Source organism: Balaenoptera acutorostrata, chromosome 10 (genome assembly GCF_949987535.1).
Source record: "Balaenoptera acutorostrata chromosome 10, mBalAcu1.1, whole genome shotgun sequence".
Lineage (NCBI taxonomy): Eukaryota > Metazoa > Chordata > Mammalia > Artiodactyla > Balaenopteridae > Balaenoptera > Balaenoptera acutorostrata.
In genome coordinates this window covers 105702537-105723492 of record NC_080073.1, presented here as the reverse complement: position 1 = coordinate 105723492, position 20956 = coordinate 105702537, and the positions used below count along the sequence as shown (strand labels likewise).

General features: G+C 47.0%; 1 protein-coding gene across 4 annotated transcripts in view; it reads right to left on the bottom strand.

The window, feature by feature from the left end:
• Positions 1-939: 939 nt before the first annotated feature.
• Positions 940-20956, bottom strand: part of MYLK4 (myosin light chain kinase family member 4) — a 93014-nt gene continuing 72997 nt past the window's right edge. For 3 of the 4 annotated variants that reach the window (XM_057555680.1, XM_028164459.2, XM_057555682.1), the window contains 9 exons: positions 19779-19872; positions 19595-19704; positions 18562-18703; positions 15379-15449; positions 14476-14604; positions 13677-13829; positions 10915-10993; positions 7416-7488; positions 940-4818 (listed from right to left, as the gene is read on the bottom strand). In XM_057555680.1, the coding sequence (XP_057411663.1) occupies positions 7441-7488; positions 10915-10993; positions 13677-13829; positions 14476-14604; positions 15379-15449; positions 18562-18703; positions 19595-19704; positions 19779-19872 (826 nt within the window). In that variant the 3' untranslated portion in view covers positions 940-4818; positions 7416-7440. The remainder of the gene's footprint in view (positions 4819-7415; positions 7489-10914; positions 10994-13676; positions 13830-14475; positions 14605-15378; positions 15450-18561; positions 18704-19594; positions 19705-19778; positions 19873-20956) is intronic. The other variant, XM_028164461.2, reaches the window with a different exon arrangement.

Genomic DNA, 20956 nt, shown 5'->3' with positions numbered 1-20956 from the left:
TCTGTGCCAGGAACCAGGGACCAAGAGCAAAGACACAGTTGTGCTTACGTCACAATATCATCAAAGAGGGCCTGAGGGTTTTCTCCTCTGGGGAGGAAGTCAGAAGGCCTCGCCTGGACGCTGGGTAGGAAAGACTGAGGCTCGAACGAAAGGGAAGGGAGGCTTTGTGTGAACACAGGGCCCACTTCTGCTTCCAATGGAGACACCAGAAAACTCAGCAGGTCCGTCTCAGCCAGGTGCGAGTGGAGGGCCCCGTCCCTGCTGGGATAAAGTGGGGACACTGGCGAGGCCCCAGGTCATCCTCAGACACACGGCTCAGAGCTGACCAGTCACGGCAGCGTTCCAGCCGGGATGCTGGCCCAGAAGGCGACCTGGTGGCCCCCCGCTGGGGGGGGCCGTTTCGTCCTGAGTCTTTCAGTGGTAGGTCTTCTGAGGCAGACATCTTTCTGGGTGTGAAGACTCTGCCCCAAGTCACTTTAAAGAGTGAGCTGCTGCTAATTGCCTCTATAATTTGTCACACACTGTTCTGGCACTAGACACTTCATATATATATCTCTGTCAATATTTTTGTGTTAAAATTAGGGGAAAAACCCTGAGCCTTGTGTTGGTTCATCGTACACACTATGTTTTCAAATGGGGGGCGGTTTTCCCCAGGGTTCCTGCGGATGGTCCTGGGGCCCCTGCAAGTGTAGCTTGGGTTCTTGGTATCACGGGACGTAATACGTCAGCCTCGTCCGAAGGAGAGCGTTTGGGTGGCATTTGCAATGTCCACGTCACTGCATAAATTAGCTCATTTACCAAAGGATAAACAGGTCCAAGTTTATTCTTCAATATAATACATATATATGACTGTTACACATCTTTGTAAGGCAAAGGAGTACCGCTGAATGAAACTACGTTCAGAAATAGAAAATACACACAATATATGCAACCACCACATTATGGCTCCGTTTTTATTTCTTATCTCCACTGAGAAACCTCATCCAAAGGGCTCGCTGGCGTCTATCAGCCAGAACAACTACAGAGCACACAGGACTCAACACAGGCCCAGGCGGGTGTAGGGCATCTTCTGCTCCTTTGAGTGGGCAGTAGGGGGTGAGTTAGAAGCCTTCACGGAAGGTGAAACTGCCCATACAAAGACCGCTTAGGGAAAACACACCTGACTGCGTCAGAAGCTGGGAGAAATACACAGACCCTCTAAGGCGAGAAGCTGTAGATTTCATGCCACGCACGGAAGTCACCCTAATCCCGGAAGTCACATCCAGTAAGTGCAGCATCACGTTTCCTTTAGGACAGAAAGCAACTTGACTTTTGGAAACATACTTTTCATCTCACAGAGGCTCTAGAGGAGCACGGTGATGGATAAGAAGATGCACTTTGATTCTAACTTAAAAAGAGAAAGAAGTAAAAAAATAAAAGGATGGAGCAAAAGCAAAGTGGGTGGCATCATGGCTGCTGAGAAGGGCACGGCCTTGGAGGAGCGCCCTGAACCCACTATGGAGTCTCCAGGGGACAGAGCTGAGCTGAGCCCCCGCCCTCGGCCGCTGAGGTCCCCGCCCTGCCCTCGTTACCAGGTCACAAATCAGTTTCCAAATGAGGTCCCCTCGACTGGCCTACATTTCAGACTGAAGAAGCTCATGCCTGATATTGCCCCCCTACCCCAACCGGGGGGCGGGGGGTCAGGGTAGTGGGAGCGGAAGGACAAAAAAGGAATAAAACGAGAGCCTTGCTCGTTTCCCTAATACAAAATCCATACTTTATTCTAAAACAAGAAAAAAAATTTGCTGCACTAATTTCCATAAAAACGGTGAAAACGTTGGTGTTCACACATCTTCAGACCACATCACATCAGCGTCTGCGGCAGCGTGACAGTGCACCAGGCCAGTTTACATTTTTGAGGAAAGAAAGCAAAATAATATCAAGTCAGACAGAAAGCAACTACAAGCAAACCTACGGTACTCAACAGATGTGAGTTACCCAACTTCAACCCAGAGTTTCCCCAAGTTAATTCAGGTGAGAATCCATTCCAGAGGGTTTTATGTCACAAATTGGGCATGAGCTCTTTTCTCCCTGATTTTTAAACAGCAACAGATTCTGGGTAACCGTTGGTATCTTACGAATTACGAATGTGATGTGCTTTTTCCTTAATAGCTTGTGAAGTTTACTTCTCTCCAGGCAGCAGGAAGTGCCCCACTGGTGCTTAATTTCCTGCACTTACTGGAGAAACGGCAGCGGCCTAAAGGGAGTGAGCAAGATTGTCACGTCCATTAAGAGGGTGGAGAAGCAATGCGGCCTCCAGACCTCGTGACTTCTTGGAAAAGTTGATCACAATAACCCCAGTGCAGCCAGACTCCGCTCCTCGGGTCCACGCTCGCATCTGGTTTGATTCTTCCGATGTGCAAAGCCCGCTTCCCATCAGAGCGGCCACGTGCTGCAAGGCGTGGAGGGAGGGGACCGGCCGAGCAGGAGACCGAAACTTTCCCATTTCACCGTAACTGCAGACTGTAATAATCAGCTCTGCAGTGCAGACTCTCCCCCGCTCCCATATAAAAGGCCCCCTGCTGGCATGGGGACACGTCCCCATCCGAGGTGGAAATATAGCTACAAATCCTAAGGAGAGCCATTTCCAAAGTAGTGTCTCCTTCCTAAACCCCTAAAAAGAAATCACACCCACTGACCGTGGGGTCATCAGTGAATGAATTTGGCAAAGAAATCACTGCTTCATTTGGCCGAAGCCATCCCCTTCCTGTGTGTGCAGCAGGGCCTGGGGAAAGTGAGCCGGGGTGGATGCGATCTGCACGCCCTGCAAAGGCCCCCTGCTCGGGCCGGAGGGGAACACACCAGACCCCCGTGTCCTGTTCAGCATTTGAGTGGATGCCAGCTCTCTGCGGGCTGAGTATTAAGCCTGCACCAGCTTGTATTTTTCCAGACTCGATGAATACCAGCAGCTAAAGATAGCGCGGTAACATAACACTTCAATCACAGGGCTGTGTGTGTGTGTGTGTGTGTGTGTGTGTGTATTTTAAGGAAACTAAATTAAACATTTGAAACATAGTCACAGAACAGGAACAGGAGAAGCCAACCTTGGATAAATGCATAGGCCCAAGGAAGAAAGAAAGAGATGCATCGTAATGCAAGAGCAGAGGCCGGAAAGGAGGACCTTCCACAGCCAGCACGACCAATAAATTGGCGTGTGGCCTGAACTAATGACACCTCGTCTTCTGCCTCTGCTTCCCCCGTACCTGAAACACAAGAAAAAGGATGTTGCAAGCGTAGTTATCCGTGGGCAGGCGATGAGGATTCACCGGTGGGATGCTGGGAAAAGCCAACGCACGTCAGGTCCGCCCTGGCCCAGGCAGCCCCGAGCTGCTCTTATTTTGTTTTGTCGCTGTTGAGACAACTGCAGGCTAGAACGATTTAAGCTAAAAATAAAGACATTATTATAGCTGATCTCAAGACAACAGGTACTTGGAAGTGGAAAATGTGAGGGAGGCTTAAGATGCTAGTGGCGGGCGTGGTGCTGGGCGTGTAATCCCTCTGCATCGCTTCTGCTTTGTAAAGAAACAACGCCCATTCCTGCAGCAGGGCTCACGTCCCCTGTTGAATGTCTGTGACAAAATGGCACACGAGCTCGGGAACAAGAAGACGCTTCCGACTGGAAACCACTGTCACATCCCCAAAGTGAGCGGAGGTGCCCCTGGCCTTCAGTGTCCAAGGCTCCCTGCACGGGGCTGAGCCACAGAGACGCCACGTGGGTGAGGTCACTGGTCCTCACACGGGCTGGCATTTACCTGGGTCACTTTGACAGGAAACACGGCACTGTCCCCCTCAGGACCCACCAGACCCATCTCTTCTTGTTGCAGGCAGGTTGAGGGACGCTCTCGGGACTGTTAACACTATTCCAAAGGTCCTGATTGTAAAGACTAACCATACACCATCTCTCAAAGCCAGTGTGCCCCATGTGGATGAAGTTTCCCTCGGAAGAGCACGGGGTGCAGGGCGACAACACACGTGCCTCGCTTGGAAGTAGATCTGCTGCTTAGAAGACACTGCTGCTCCTGGAGGGGATTTCAGAATAAATGAAGACAGAATGTCTGATGCTTCTTGCCTCAGAATTCAAAGGAAGCTTATGTTCCAGGAGGCAAATTACTTATCAATTGGATTCACCTGATTTCAGACCAAAGCCAAGTAATAGAGTCTGAGAAACTAAGCGGTCAAGTGCGCACCAGACTTGGAATTTTTTCTGGCGCCGTACTCACCGCTTTGAAAGGCAATTCTCCCTCTAAATGTATCCAACGTGGTTTTTTTTTTTTTACATATACATACATTCTTTTTCTTATTCTTTTCTGTTATGGTTTATCACAGGTTATTGAATGTAGTTCCCTGTGCTCTACAGTAGGACCTTGTTGTCTATTCATTCTATATATAATAGTTAACCTCTGCATCCAACATGTTTTAAAATCTCAACTAAATCTCCAGTATGATTGCTCTAGGGATCTGAGAAATTGCAGAAATAATGCACCCCGCGCCCCAGTGACTGAGATCGAAAGTTCTAAAGCTCAGGATGGCAGGGAAACGTCTTCTGGGGTGTGCACTGCTGCAGGGAGTGGGCTGTGAGGCGAGGTGCAGGCTTGCCTGCCCCCTGGGCCGCAGCTCTGGGCGCCCCCGGCCCCGCGAGCCTGGCAGAGGTGCTCAGAGTTCTCTGAGTGTGGCGGCTTCCCCTCCCCCAGAGCCGCCAGTCCCCTTAGGGGTCAAGGCATCAGAACTGCTGAATTTTCCAAAAATCTTCTCCAAGCAGCAGTAACCGCAGCAGTTTTCCTGCAAAGCAAACAAAATATGACTCTTGTTAATTCAGCAGGGCTTTTAAAATTGTAATTAGTTGGTTGTGCCCCTTAGGAAAACCACAGATGACTTTTTATAATGTGTGTGTCTGTGAGGAAAAAAAAGAAACCCCTTGAAGGATCCCACTGCTTACCAGAGCTGGGTGGTTTTTCTCTGTTGTTGTTGTTTTAGTTTATGCAAGCTATTTTAATACTATTTGCCATGTCGAAGGACAAGACCTCTTTGTTTCACCTGAAGCACAGCCAGCTCCAAAGCTGCTGCCAGCTTGACCCGCTTCAAAGTGAGGCTGGGATGCGCGTGGGAATCTTCCCACGTGCTTTACGACCACATGTGACCCAGGGCTGCATCTATCGATACGTCATTCCTATAGATCTGAGGGCGTGTCCCCAGGGCACGTCTCACGGCCTGGCAAAGAGCCATGGAAACGAGAACCGAAAACGCCACCTGGTTGATTTTTAGTGCGTTTCCTCAAGCCATCCAAAAACCTCTAACCAACGGCAGGAGATTCCTATGCCTCAATTTACATTGCGGATTAGGCCTGGGAGCCTTATGGTATAAGGCCTGGGAGCCGTTCTTTTTCCGCAGGAATCATCTTCAACCACTAGATTTTAGAAATCAATATTATCTCAGAATTGGTTTTACTCGTACTGTGTCTTGCTGAAAGCCCTGTCTTAGCCTGGCAGGAAGGAGTGTGGAGAATGATCTACTTTTCTAGCACAGCACTCTTGTCAAAGGAGTCTGCTCCCACAGTAAATATCTGAAGCTTACATCTTCATTTGAAAAAGAAAAAACAGTGAGAAAGTCAGCCAGGAAGCACCCACATGGCGCGGACATGCAGTGGCAACGGGTGGGCTTGTGTGGCCCCTGGAGGGATCGGGGGGCCCGGGAAAGGAAGGCGGCCAGCCCGAGCGGCTGGCGCCGGGAGGACACGGCCAAGTTTGGCGAGGTCTCCCTGAGCATCTCCAGCAAGGATGCCGTCTCTCTGTGCCAGGGTGACCAGACCAACGCTTCTGTCTTTGTCCGCATGCCTGGCAGGGCCTGGCCGCTGCCACCCTCCATCGCCTTGGGCTTAAGGGCCAACCTCCTTGGAAGGACTCAGCCATCTCCCGCCACCTTTTCCCCTCATCCTTCCCCCCCAGACCCTGGCAACAGGCCTGCCTCGCTGTCCCCCACTGAATTCCTCCCCTCCAGGCCTCCAGAGTCACCCCAGTGCTTATGGTGGGAAGCTGGTTTGTGGTCAACCCTTGGGGTTTGTGGTCGCTGGGGACGAAGCTGCCTCTGGGAGGGATGGGGGGGGAAAGAGAAGGACCGACCAGGCCCAGCTGTCTGCGGACGCCAGGGCTCCCGGCTCCCGGCGAGGCCGGGCTGTACTGCGTCCCAGGCCCCGGGGCACGGAGTGCCCTCCACACTGTCTCCAGACACAAAACTACTTCCTCCTGTCCCCAAACTCTGAGTCCTTGCTATTTTGGACAGACAAGAACGGCCTTTGTACGTAGAAAGCAAAGCCTCCCTGTTCACTGCTCATCAATCTCCAAATAAGTGACAGAATCCTCAGTAAGTGACCCTCATACTAAAGCCTGAATGCTCGCCTAATGCTGGTCCGTGACTTTGATGATGATTTACTGAATTATTGCTGTTCTACCCGATCTTATTCTACAACAGATTCAAGGCAGCCTACAAGAGTATATACAGTCAAACAGACAAAAAAACCCCTCAGGACCAGAGTAAATATGAATCAGAATAAGAGATTAAGGTGAGTGGGCAGCAAGAAAGCAGCCTCACGAGCCACGAGTCCAGCAGAGTTGGTGAAGCCGAGCGGCACAGCCGGCCGTGGACCTGCTGCCCGAGACGAGGGAGCCGGCTGGCTGGGGGGTGAATGTCCCCCGCACCGGATGCAAATGCTGGGATTTCTAAAAGTCCTCTGTAATAAGTACACTTCCCTAGGCCTCTCCTATAGGCCATAAATCAGGCCATTTATTGATGTAACAGAAGATATGCACATGTAAAACTCTCTCTCTGAATAATTCTGACAAAATTCTAAGCAGGGCAGAGGCTTTGTATGAATAGGTCGTTCCTTGGGGTCCCAGAGTGGGTCCAGACCCAGAGGCAGCTCATGGGGGAAAAGAAGCGTGAGCTTTAGGGTAGGATCTCGCTCTACCATTGACTAGGGGCGTGGTCTTGGGGGGTTAATCCTAGGTTTTCCCATCTCTCCAAAGAAGGTATTATTTCCCCTGATCTCACACAGTTGTTGCAAAGACTCCCAAGGACCGTTTCTGTGCAGGTGTTACTTCCTGAGCACCTACTGTGTGCCAGGCCCTGGTCTCCGGGCTTTGCTTGGATGATCTCATTGGAGCCGCTCAACAAGCATAGGAAGTGAGACTATTTCTGGACCACAAATCTGGAATCGGAGGTTTCTGCACTAGAAAATGGCAGACAGGGTGCAAACACAGCAGCCCGGTCTCAGGGCCCCCCCAGAGGAAACACTGCCCCGCTTCCCACACAGTCAGATGGCCCTTCTCTCCCCTCCCCTCTCTAGGCTCAAACGCCTCTTCAGGAAAAGGCCCGAGACCAACCTTTCAAGAGGGCGCCCTCCAGGGACTATTTGGCCACCAGGTCCTGGGCATCAGAGCAGCAATTCTTCCTCTTCTAGGAAAACCAAGAAGAGAGTTTCGAGAAGGATTAGAACCTTTCATCAGCTCCTGACTTGAGATCTGACAACACTTGAAGAGGCAGTGACTTGTCACCGGGCATGTCCTGCCCTTGCAGAGACGTCCCTGGAGGCTGAACGGCTGACGCCTCTTACAGACGCACCAACCGGCCCCAGAGTCCAGCTCGAGGGCGTCCCCACTCTCCCTTAAAGCTCCATCATCACCACCCTTCCCCTCAGAGTCATGGACAAAGAGCTTTGTACCCCATGACACTTGACTTTTACACGTGTGTGTTTTGTCAAAACTCATGTCAACAACTGCTCACTTCGACAAAGCACAAGAGTCAAGACAGACTGACCAAAGCATGAGTCAGACACAGACACTGCTTTTTCCAGACGTTCTCAAATCCAGCTGAAAAGATTTAAGTGCCGGGGCAGAGTCTCGAGAGGACGGAGAGAGTGTCCCCAGTTTGGGGCTTGAGAAGGCCTTCCTGGAGGAGGTGGCAGTGAAAGTGGGCCTCAGAAACTGGCTGGGATTTGGGCTGATCTGGAAGGAGCCGTGGGGATAGGGCTGGGAACACGACATCGGGACGCACTGGGGCCCGAACTGCTGGGTGTGGGTGTTCATGGTGCATGAGGGGAAAGACTGGAAGATTTTTCTGATCAGGGAATCATATAATCAGAGCTGTAATTAATGAAATGATGATTTGGTGAATTAGAGAAGAGAGTGGGCGGAGGTTGAATATCAGCTCGAACGTTATCTTATTAGCTCACTAAATGGGAAGAAGGGCATGAGCTGAGGCAGGTGCATGGGGGCGGGAAGGAAAGGTGGAAGGTCATTAGCTCTGGGCGGAAAGAGTCATGTCGCCTTTGTTCAGTTTTCCTTGCTCTGGCCACAAAGCATGGAATACAGGAGGTGCTTGCTAAGTTCTCACAGATTTGCAATGAGGCTCTGCTCTGTCCCAGGTGAGAGCTGTTTCTGATGGAAGATGGGTCACATGTGGATGGTGACACAGAGGAAAGGTGGGAACCTCAGCCTTGTAAGCGTAACAGAGAAGGCAGAGAACTTCAGGGCCTCGGCGTCTAAGAAGGAAAATCCTTCCTAAATTCATTGACCACAGTCACGCTCAGCGGTTCAGAAACAGGAAGTGCTTTTAAGCACGAAGTAATTAAACAAGATAAAAGTTTATTAAGAAAACTTTTAAAAATAGAATTTAGATTTAAATAGTTTGGGTAAGAGTTAAGTTTTCAACGTAGAGTTGAATTCTGATTCTGTAGAACATAGAACCAAGATTATTCCAGAAATGAATCTTCTGGGAAAAATTAGTCTCAATATTTCACTGAAAAATAAACTATATTAAGCTTGAGTGTTGGCCTTCAGTAACACCATCGATGTCCTACAAGGATGGTTCCGGAATCGTCACAGCAGGATGGCAGAGTGGGGACCCTCGTCTGACTCCCGAGCCTGCTGCCGGCCACGGGATGCTGGATGGGTCCATTACCCGGTCTTCAGCGGCCTCATCCACATAGCGGGGATGTCAACAGCACCCGTTTCGGAGGCTTGGCGTGAGGGCCAAATGAGCTAATTTTCATAAAGCAGTTAGAACGGTGCCTGGCACAGCACGGTATAATTATAACTTCCATGGAAACTAACTGGATTTATACAATGGAATTTTTTAAAAAATCCTCACTGTTCTTGAAATATCTATTCACCTTAGGTACCAGCAGTTGGATAGAATAACAAAAAGGTGATTTTTGTTGTTGTTGTCATTATATGGTTTAAAAAATATTTTTAAACACTTTTAAACTGTATAATGTCATTAATTATCTGTCGCGGTTTCCATATTGTCGACCACGTCAAAGTGTATTTGGACACCAATAAGCTTGGATAAAAATACATCGGTGGAAAATTGGCCCAGTATAGGTTGGTAACCCTAATAAGCAGTTTATGCAGTCTGGGTGAGGTACCTACTAGGGAATAAGCCTATTTTTACTTGACATCAGTACCAATTATCAAGGAAAGGTATATTCAGACACAAATAAAACTTACTACTGACGCTGAATTTAGAAGTGAAGTTAATTTCAATAAAAACTGGATGTGGAAAAAATGAGTACCAGGGGTATAGTCATCCCAAGGTTTTGGTCAGTGGAAAAGCTCCATTCCAAAGTGCCAGGAGGTGCAGGAGCAGAGGTGGAGCAAAGGAGAGCGTATCAGACACCTCCGGCGCCAGGACGCGACAGCAGCCGTCCCAACTGCTACTCGCGCCAGGCCTGCATCCCCAGAGAGGCCTGACGGCAAAGGGTGCTCATTGCCTCTCTGTGTTCTTGCCCCGTTGACCACCCTGCATATTCAGCAAAGTTACTTAAACGTTACACATCTGCTTCTGTGTTATTGGTGTATTCCACAGTATTTGGATGGAGATGGTCTGAAGGGGGCTGTGCTAGTAATTCAGGTGACAGGCGTCCTGGGCAAGATAACCACTCAGATGGAGAGGATTGTACAGATTCCAGAAATAATTGGGGAAAATCATGTATAGAAACTTGGAGATAAACTACAGATGAGATGAGGGGATTGAGCGAGAGGAAGGAAGCAAAGAGATGCTCTGGGGTCCAGTTGAGGCCATTCGGGGGAGGTGCTGCTCTGGGAGGATGGTTGAGAATGAGGTGAGGTCGGGGCGGGGCGGGGCAGGGTGAGTTCCGTTTAGGGCTGAGAACATCCGCGTGGAAATGCCCCGCGCACAGATGGCTGTTGGGATCTGAAGCTTAGGAAGGGAATCTGTGCTGAAGAGGCAGACGAGGAAGTTGGGGTGTCAACAGTAATTAAGGTAAAGAGAGCCAACGGGGACTCCATTCAAGAAGTGCCCACAGGGCACAGCTCAGTTTCTCTGAACGTACACTCCAGACACCTTCATTTAGTCTTTGATAAGAGTCTCCTTCACACGTACTTGTATTAGTCTCTTGACCAAGCTGAATATTATAGGTTTTTGGCACCCAAAGCAGACTAAACCAGGTAAGCGCAGAAGTTAGAATTCTGAGTTGTGTTTTAAGGAGAATATTTACCTTGAATGTACATTAACATGTGTTCTCCAAAGGTTTACGTGTTTATATACCCTAGGCTATATGTGTGCGTGGGCACAGTTACAGGGATACAATTCACTTTGTAATGGATACAGTAGTTAAATAATAAATGTAATAAATAGTTCTGCTGAAAATAATTCTCTACTAGACAATGTAATTAGCATTCATTAAAAACATAAATTGCTCAATAAACGCATTTTAAGCAATTTAACACTTTAGCACAAGATTTGAAGCCCAAGAGAAATTAATTAGAAAGAACTTCACTCAAGGCTAAGGTGCCTCTAGCATCTGATCATCAGAAGATTGAAGCCGACTAGAAAAGAGGGAAAACCAGGAGCCACGGTTACCTGTGCGCTGAGCCTGGAGTGGAGCTTGTGATCCGACAGCCAAGGGTGCTTGAGGGCTTCACTTGCACTTATTCTCCAACTAAAGGGAAATGCAGGGGGTTATTGTATCCCCTGCATTTGGATCCTCCCCTTCCACCCAAGGCTCTAAACGAGATAGAAATGTATCTCTCTCTCACATAATAGTCTAGGGCTGGCCTGGTTCCAGGCTCCAAACACGGCAAAAGAGACCTCGGCTCTGACCACTGCCTTTGGGAGACCAGATGGCCGAATGGCAAAGACAAGCAAGGCAAATAATTCAGAATTCTTGTTAATAACTGAACATTTACCTTCAAATAGAAGTAACCATTCTTGATGGAATGTCTGAGCTTCATAAATTGAACTTCTATCAGTCAGTTGAAGAATAAACATATATTTATTAATATAAGACAAAATTCTACTATGATTCTTGATGATTGCAAAAGCAATTTATGTGTCAAAACTTTTGAATAATATGTATTGCTAATGTTTGAATTAAGAAGTTTTGAGAGTCAAATAAATGGAGAAATAGATGGAACGTCAATGTCAGTATTGAGGGTATATTAGAAATTCTTGAGCCAACAAAGGTTTATACAATTAAAAGATATGTGAGGAAGAATCATAAAGATTATATATCATAATTTTAAGCTTTGTAAACCTGTCTTGTGTGCTAATGTTTATCACATTAAACAAAATAACCTTTCAAACTAAAAAATTATGAGTGAGTGCAATAATCTGAAGTCTGCTTCTGAAACAGTATCAAGAAAGTAGTTTCAAGCAGTCATGAAGTTCAGTCTATAGAATTGCTTCAATAAAATTGCTTCATTAGACACCAGATATTTAAGTATAAGAAGAGGATGTAATGGAAAAGAATCTGAAAAAGAATATATATGTATAACTGAATCACTTTGCTGTACACTTGAAACTAACACAGCATTTTAAATTAACTACACTTCAACTAAAAAGAAGAAGAGGAGAGAAGTCTTTACTTTAGTCAATGAAGGATAACTTGGTGACAACATCACCAGTAGGACCCTAAATGAATAGATATAATTAAAAAAAAAAAACTCTGGACCTCCACCAACTTCAGTTGGAAGAGTTATTCTGTTGACTACCATAAATTTTCCGTGTTGGACCCCAGAAGCATTGCAACAGCTGACCGTGCTAAAAAATTATTCCTGCACTCCAGTGTCAAACTTTTAAGAGCTGACTATTAAAAAGTTAACTATAACATTGTACTAATAATTAAATATTTAATACAATTCCAAGTTTACTTTTGTAGCCCAGAAATTTATTCTATGATAGTCATGGTTGGCATTGGCCTTGGTTTCATTCATGCACTGACTTGAATGCTTAGCCAGTTGTTTTTCTGCCCAAACACGCAATTGTTGCTCTTTAGGTAAAGAACGAAGCCCTCAGACTGAGGGTGGGCAGAGCCAGGGTGCTGGAGCCCCTGAGCCAGCTGGGCTGCTGCTTCCCTGCTCTGAGCCTCAGCTCCCTCATCTGGAAAGTAACTGTGACAGCATCCACATGCCACAGGATCAGCTGGAGGATTAAACCAGCTGACACATAAGAGCACGTGTGTAACATAGGTTCGCAGTAAGTGTGGATTTCTCAGCCTCCAAAGATTTGACGGAGATGACATTTTGCATCTGTTCTCTGCTGGCATTCAGCAATGTACAGACAGCGATGCTGGTTACATCATCAGCGATGCTGGTCCAATATACAGACAGTGAGGCTGTCTTTCCTTATCTTTCTTGGCTCTAAAGAGCTCTCCGATTGACACTCCAGCTGGGCTAAGCCCTCCTCACCTTTCAGGCTCAGTTCTGGCCCGTGTCAATACACTCCATCTTTAATAAATGTTAACCACATTTCACTGCCTCTTTTAAAATATACCCGTGTCTCCTATTAGCTCGTGACTTAATTAAAGGCAGGGACTGGGCTTTATACATCTGTTCTCAAATCCCCAGACATATTTCCTGGCAGCTTGGAGATAGTCAGTTAAGTGCCGCATGAAGGAGTATGTCAGGCTCCGCACCAGACCCGTTACCCCTGCCGTTCCCTGACCCCCATCACCCCCATGGTTCTAAAATGCAAGCCTCTATATTTCAGTATCACTGCTCTTCATCCACTGAATTTTGAATTATGTGAGTTTAGAAGGGCAGAAAAATAGAAGTCCATGTAATACATAACAGTTAAGTGCACGGCCTTGTGTTGATTATCGGTTCTGCCACTTAACTAGCCGTATGATCTTGGAGTCTCATGCATAGAATATTATTGATAACTTCCACCCATGGAGCTGGGTGGGGTTAAAGAGATGATGCCCGTAAAGCAGTTGGCACAGTCTGGTCCATAGCAGGCTCTCAAATGAAATGATCGTCAAGTGTTCACCTACACCGAGCCACATATGCCTCGTAGATGTGAAAGGGATCATGGGAATAACTTGTCCCAAACCCTTCATTTTGAGGGTGAGTGCACAGAGGTCCAGCAAGAGACCCTAACTGCCTTGATGGAAAAGGCAGAAGGATGGGTTTTTGCAGCCCCATTCAAGCCTCGTGACCATGGCAGTCCCAGATCTCAGGAAACTGGGTCAAGAGCATCAAACTCATTCTAACTACGACTCTGCAGGTGCATCACAGATGTCACTGAAGGGGTGGTAGTTCTCTGACATGAGTTCTCACAACCCTGGTGGAGCGCGCCTCTCTGTTACCCCTACTTCTTCCTGAGCACAGAGTGGATGTGATCACCTCTTCTCCTTGATCAGAAGCTTGGAGATGAACCCCCGGGCCTCCTCTGAGATGTCCTGAAATCCTTCATCCTCCAGATCCCACCTGCACGCCAGGATGTTGTTCAGGGTCTCGGCGTCGTTATCTCCCAGGAAGGGGGACAAACCGCTGAGTCTGTAAGACACGGCGTCCGGGGTGAGTAGCCTTTAAACACCTTCAAACCTTGTACAGATAAGCTGCCTTCTTGGTTCTGTCCTTTAAAACTGAAAGAAGGCAAATCACCAAGAATTAAGCATAATTTTATAATATGTTTTTGCAATTGAGAAAATGCTATGTCTCCCACCCAACTCCTAACTTAAACAAGGTCACAACGAAGGCGGCAGCTACCCTCAGATATGAATCTCAGAGAACAGTAAAACTGCCTTTTTAAAGCACTTTACAGCTAGCAAAGTGCTGTCACATCTGCAGACGGCAACTGCCAGGAACGCCACTTCTGAAGAGTACGGCTACTCAGTCATTTCAGGGGTCAGGACACAAGTTTGGGGGTGGTTGTTTTTTTCTAACTTCTTTGGGGCACTAGGTGTTGTCCTAGGGTTAGGGTGATGAATGAAGAAGACATCCTTTTACTTTTCCAGGGGATGTACAGGGAAAGAGTTGACTCCTTTCACCCACGGGAGTCAACAGAACCTAGGAAGTATCTGACTATGGAACAGAGTTATTTATTTTCGAAAGACCTAAATTAGGGTTTTTATTCAAAATAGCAAATAGAATATGCGGGGCGATTGAGAACAAGCGTCAGAGGGGCTGGGGGTCCACTTACAGCATGTAAGTGATGACTCCCACACTCCACATGTCCGTGGAAAAGGAAACAAAATCATAGTTCACAACTTCAGGGGCGAGGAATTCTGGAGTTCCGAAGTTCACCTTCAGCTTCTCTCTGGGTTTGTATCTGAAATTTAGGAGACAATGCAGAGGAATGGAGAGGGTCAATCAAAAGTCAAAAAGCATGGAAATGGAAAGGATGCAGTCTACAAGCAAAAGAACTGCAGCCACACAGCAAATTTAAAATAAAGAGACGCTAAAGGAAATCACATATTGAAGAGATGGTGTCCAAAACTTGTAAAGAAGCTTCCCGCTAGAAAGCCTTAATAATCTGAAATTATTGTGAGAAAAGCCACTTGGAATAATTTTGAGCACAAATTATGGAACACGACAAAAGGAGCAGTGATACAGACTGTGACGTGTTGATGGCTTGAACGAGCCTGTTTTAATGAATAACGAAGATGCGGTAATTTACCACCATTTAATGTTTTCACTAATGCGCTGAGGTCCATGCAAAGTCTTTGCTCCCTTAAGAAGCTTATCTGTGCCAGAACCCTTTGCAATCTTGCTCACGCTATTAATTTTTTTAAGTAAATATTCTCTTTACACATGGAACAAATATAAAAGACTAAGACAAACTCTTACAAATCCTGAATTAATGTCTTCAAGTTTAATAACTGCGCTGTATTAGGTTTTAATATTCCGTATTTTTCTTGCGTGCACTGTGGAAACTCCTAAACGTTCAAATTCTGAAGCCAGCAAGGTAAAGCTGAAACATAACTCTGGTTAATTCTAAATGGGGATATGAAACCAAGGGGTAGATCAGATTTTTCTTTGCAAAGAAAGAGCACCCATCATGCTCCCTAACTCAGTTCATACACCTATGTCCAAATTGACATACCTTCTGGCCAATCCAAAGTCAATAATTTTTATTTGTTTAGTATCCCGATTCACACACAGGATGTTCTCAGGCTGCCAGGAGAAAGAGACACATTAGCAATGAAAACAACCATCCTTCACTCAAATTGTCCCTGAACCACAACTAAAAATACAGCGATGCTCGGGAAAAACATATCAGGCCTCTCCCTCTGGGGCGGGCTTGTCCGCGTGGGTATTTTCTCCTTTAATTATGTGGTGGACAAGGCTGGAGGTCCCCTGCCTAGCTCGCCTGGCCCTGCCCATCCCTCCCCCAGCTCTGCCGCCGACGATCACGCCTGAGTTCAGGCCAAGGCCTACTGCCTCAGGACTTTCCAAACGGACTGGTGGGGGCCGTCTCAGCCTTGACATCTGCCCCGTAAAATTATTAAGTATGAATTTCCCCTTCTTGGAGGAATATTTTTCCTGAGGATTTATGAGTTCCAGGAGAAATGGCCTGATTCATTCCACCAGCCACACTGAATATGCACTGTAATGAGAACGGCCCTGACCTCCAGACTCCCCTTGTGCTCAATCTGTGGGAAAGTCACATGTAAAAGGAGGGCTCCCTCACCCCCGCTCACTCTTCCTTCTCAGCAATTCCAGAGTTTTGCTGAGTTTGGTCTCAGTGCCTAAAACCCTTGACTAAGTGTTCCCTTGGAGTTTGAGTTTGGAAAGACTTTGCCCCGCCAACCGGACAGTCTCAGGGTGAGGAGGAGAAAGGTAGGTAACACTACAACTCAGTGTTTACAGAATGTCTTACAAGTGTGCCTACCTTTGTTAAGACAGAAAAACCGAGGTCTGGGAAAAATAAGGGATTTGTTTTAACGTCAAGGTCATCCATAAAAGAGAAATAAAATTTTCAAAGAAATGCCTGAAACTTCCAAGCTCTAATTAACCCCAACCCTTCCCTAAGTGCTGGGGGGAAGGGGGGGTTAGCCAAGCTGCCAAATCCCCAGGATTCGTGTCCCATCCTTCAGGTGGGATCATGGTTGCCCCTCCCCTGCCTGTCTAGGTAGAGAAGAGGTTAGGATGAGACCAGAACCTCAGAAACACTTTATGAAATGACCTAGTGTCACCTTGCCGATAAGCAACAGTCCATTTGGTTGGGCATAATGTCTTTGGAAGCCTTTTTCTAAAATATCTCTAAAACAGATGTCTATAAGAAAGGGCGACTTATGGAGAAGTCGGTGCTATGCAAGAAGATTTGGCCTCATGCTTAAATAACTGGTCGATCATGTATAAAGCTGTCCAATTGCCAAAGAGCACCGTGACATAAAATATTTGCATGCAGAATGTAAAGAAACAGCTCTGAGGGCACTTTAAAAAGTTAAATTTTTTTTTCTGATTATGAAATTAAAGCATATTCATTGAATAAGTTTTGCAAAACACAAAAAAATATATAAAGGAGACCATTCTTAAGTCACCTATAATCTCCCCTACATAGTGACAAGCATTCAATATTTTGGGCCCCTTTCCTTCCAAGGAGCTTTCTGAAAGGGATGCCTGACCCTTAATGATTCATCCAGCTGTCGCTTTTATTATGATCTTTACATACAAGCCACAGCTAAAATTGCCCGTTGCAAGTCCTCAATCAACATTATGAAGCCACATATGGAGTTGTTTGACTTATGACAGGTCAGGTCCTCATTTCAATTGCCAATCAAACCCCTTTAGGGATATTTGTAGAATATCTACACTCAATGAAAATGCTCCGTGAAAATATGCATTATCAAACCAGTTCATAGCCACGGGCTTTGCAAATGATTTTTAACCTCTGACTTTGTCATTTTATATATCGCTTCCTCCTGCCCTGTGAGTGGGAGAGGCAAAGGACATAAATCAAGAGAGTAAGGGAAGCCAAGTTAGAGGAGCAGCGGCCCATGGAAACCTATTTAAGGAAGTTAAATTTATTCAGCTCTGCAATCCCTGATGACTTGCAGTAGATGGTATGTTATACAGAATATATATTTTATCTCACTGTCATGCTGTGCAAACAGGGAAATGAGAAAATGACTGAGCCACACAAGAAGATGAACTTTACGAAATTAGAGCTGGTCGGAGTTATTGGTCTTTCACTGGTTGTAACTATGCACAGTCCAATTCTAGGGACTTCATAATGGGAGAGAGAGCAAAAGGAAAGGCTCATTAAATAAGAGGAGAAAGAAGGCTTGACTCCCCGCTGTTGCCACAGGCTTTCCACTGTTCCCAGGGTGCTGCCCAGCCCCACCCCGCCACCCTTCTGCCCCTCGCCCTTTTAGCACCTCCCTCTGGCTGCCCTGTATCCCATTCTGCCATAGGTTTCTCCTCTGTGCTCTAGTATGCCTGTAGAAAAACAATCCCTAAAGTCCTCAGTTTCCTAAAAGGTTTTAGGAGAGTGCGGGGGATTCTTGGAGAGCTGGAAAGTTTGGCTACAACCAGGAAATTCTGAGTTATCTAAAATTCTCCCACCTACTCATCCTAATAATGAGAGGATGCAACACGGATGCTGTGATGGTGTTGGTGATGGTGCTGATGGTGCTGATGGTGATAATGGTGGTGATGGTGGTGGTGGTGGTGATGATGGTGGTGATGGTGATGGTGATGATGGTGATGGTGGTGATGGTGGTGGTGGTGGTGGTGATGATGGTGATGGTGGTGGTGGTGATGGTGGTGGTGATGATGGTGGTGGCGGTGGTGGTGATGATGGTGATGGTGGTGGTGATGATGGTGGTGGTGGTGGTGGTCATGATGGTGATGGTAGTGGTGCTTATGATGGTGATGGTGGTGGTGGTGGTGGTGATGGTGGCCATGGTGGTGATGGTCATGATGGTGGTGATGGTGGTGGTGATGGTGGTGGTGATGATGGTGATGGTGGTGGCGATGATGGGGGTGGTGGTGGTGGAAACCATCTCCCATGTGAATTCCTTTAACAAAGGCAAGTTACAAGAATCTGAATAGCTGTTCCCTACAGATGGAGACATGCACATATTAGGAGGTGAGAGAAGTTGAGAATGGGGAGATGAGGCTAAGAATCCAGATTTTCAAATTCCTGAATATGTACCTAGTGACAGGATCAATCTCCCGAGCTGGTGTACAGTACCCAACAGCGCCCCCTGATCCAAGTCCACTCACTGAGGGGAGGGTTTGGGAAGGGTTTACATTTCAGATGATGCAAAACACACGCTACCTTCAGGTCTAAGTGTAGGATGTACATCTGATGCATGTGTCTTATCCCCTCACATATCTGCCTGGTGAACAGGATGGTATCAAGCTCGGTCAGATTGTAGTTGTCATCAATGATGCGGTCGAAGAGCTCCCCTCCGTCCACACTGCAGGGAAAGAGGGGGGTGTCTTGAGTCACGACCTCTTGATGAGCACGTGTTTCTCGTGTCTGAGCCTCTCTGACCCTTCCAACAGGTGTGTGGGCAGCTATGTCTCTACCTTCTCAGTTAGATGCCTCTTATGTTGAAGGCCCTTATTTGAGCCACCATCACTTTCACAGATGGAAAGTCTCAAAGCCCTCTCATCCAGTGGCTACAGCTCTGGGATGGGTCCATCTCTGCAGTTTCCTAACGCATATGGAGGATGAAGAGGGTGCTAAGAAGGCAGGGAGAGGGATTCCAAATACCACGGGAAGGTTAGACTGATTTCAGTGATAAAATGCTTCTATGTGGCTGATGCTGGATATTTTATCATCCAAAATCCCCATTGCACAGTGATAAACAAAACTCAAAAGGGGGGCTAGGGGTGGGGAAATGATGTGAATCACAAACACCGATTCAGTGTCAGAATGACTCACTTTCTAACTAAACACTTACTACGTTTTTATAAAAGTAATTTGAAACAGAAGCTTCTTAGCCCTACTTATAAGAGTTTGACATGAACTTTGTATTAGCAATTAAGTCAAAGGTGAGATGCAGTTCAAGATTCACTTTCCTCCAGGTTACCCAGAACAAGAGTTAAGCTGGGGTTTTGACAGTACAGCTTGGAAAAAAAGCTAAACCTCTGTTGTCGTCCTGCTACTTATCAACAAAATCTCACATGGAGACATCAATCCCTGAGTAATTTCCTTCCCGAAGTGGATGAGATTCTGACACATGCAAGTCAGAATCAGGGAGCCCCAGCATGGTCCAGCAGCTCCAAGGCAGGACAGAGCCTCAGCCGCGTATAAAGGGGCCCTGGTTGTGTGTGTAGGTTTGGGGCAGCGGTGGGGGACATACTACTCCATGACCAGGACGATGTCATTCTTAGACTCGAAGGCGTCGTAGAGTTGGATGAGGTTCACATGGTCCAGCTGGTTCATGACATTGATCTCATTCTTCACTTCATCCTGGGAAGAGGGAAGGGCAGGTTTAGCGCCGTGAGGACAACAGCCAGGTGGGGGCCACACTGCACAGCCCTTACCTTGTCCTTCATGCCTCTGGTCTTGATGATCTTGGCCGCCAGCTTCATACCTGTGGCTTTCTCCTCACACTTGTGAACCTGGCCGAAGCGCCCCCTGCCGGAGAAGAGGACGAGGCCCAGCATGAGGGTCTGTCCCCACCAGGGCCCTGCTCCAGTCATTGCCCAGTGGACAATACAGCTGGCCAGCACCCCTCTTTTTGACTTTGAATGAGCAAGCCTGTTATGCACGTGCTGTAGCCAATATCTCCTAGAACAGGGACTTCCCTGGTCGCACAGTGGTTAAGAACCCACCTGCCAATGCAGTGGACACAAGTTCGAGCCCTGGTCCAGGAGGATCCCACATGCCGCGGAGCAATAAGCGCATGCGCCATGACTACTGAGCCTGCGCTCTAGAGCCCGCAAACCACAACTACTGAAGCCTGCGCACCTAGAGCTCATGCTCCGCAACAAGTGAAGCCACTGCAATGAGAAGTCCCGCTCACTGCAACTAGAGAAAGCCTGCGCACAGCAACGAAGACCCAACGCAGCGAAAAATTAATTAATTTTTTAAAAAAAATCTCCTAGAACACGTCAAGTTCTGATACAGGCCACTGGCATCAGAATTCCCTGGGGGGCGATGTCCCAGCCCTACCCCAGCCCTACTGATGTAGGAAGGCCGGGGGAGGCCCCAGAAGCTGCATTTTCACAACGCCCCTTGGGTGGTTCATATACACCCTAAAATTTGAGAACTTCCATCATAGAAAAAATAGAATCTTTACGAACACATATGAATGTAACAAGCTAGGCTTCGTAAGCATATGAGTGATACAGGCTGTAGGTCAGGCATATCAGATTACTTTTGGAAACTGCATATAAATAAGTAAGAAGTAATAACAAAATTGCATGTAGACACATTTAATCAAAATACATATTACATAATCACCTGTGAGATTTTTTGACAGTTTAGCTTGGATATAAATTTAAATATACTTCTTTTTTAAAATAAATTTATTTATTTATTTATTTTATTTATTTTTGGATCTGTTGGGTCTTCGTTGCTGCGTGCGGGCTTTCTCTAGTTGTGGCGAGCAGGCTTCTCACTGCGGTGGCTTCTCTTGTTGCGGAGCACGGGATCTAGGCGCATGGGTTTCAGTAGCTGTGGCACTTGGGCTCGGTAGTTGTGGCTCGCGGGCTCTAGA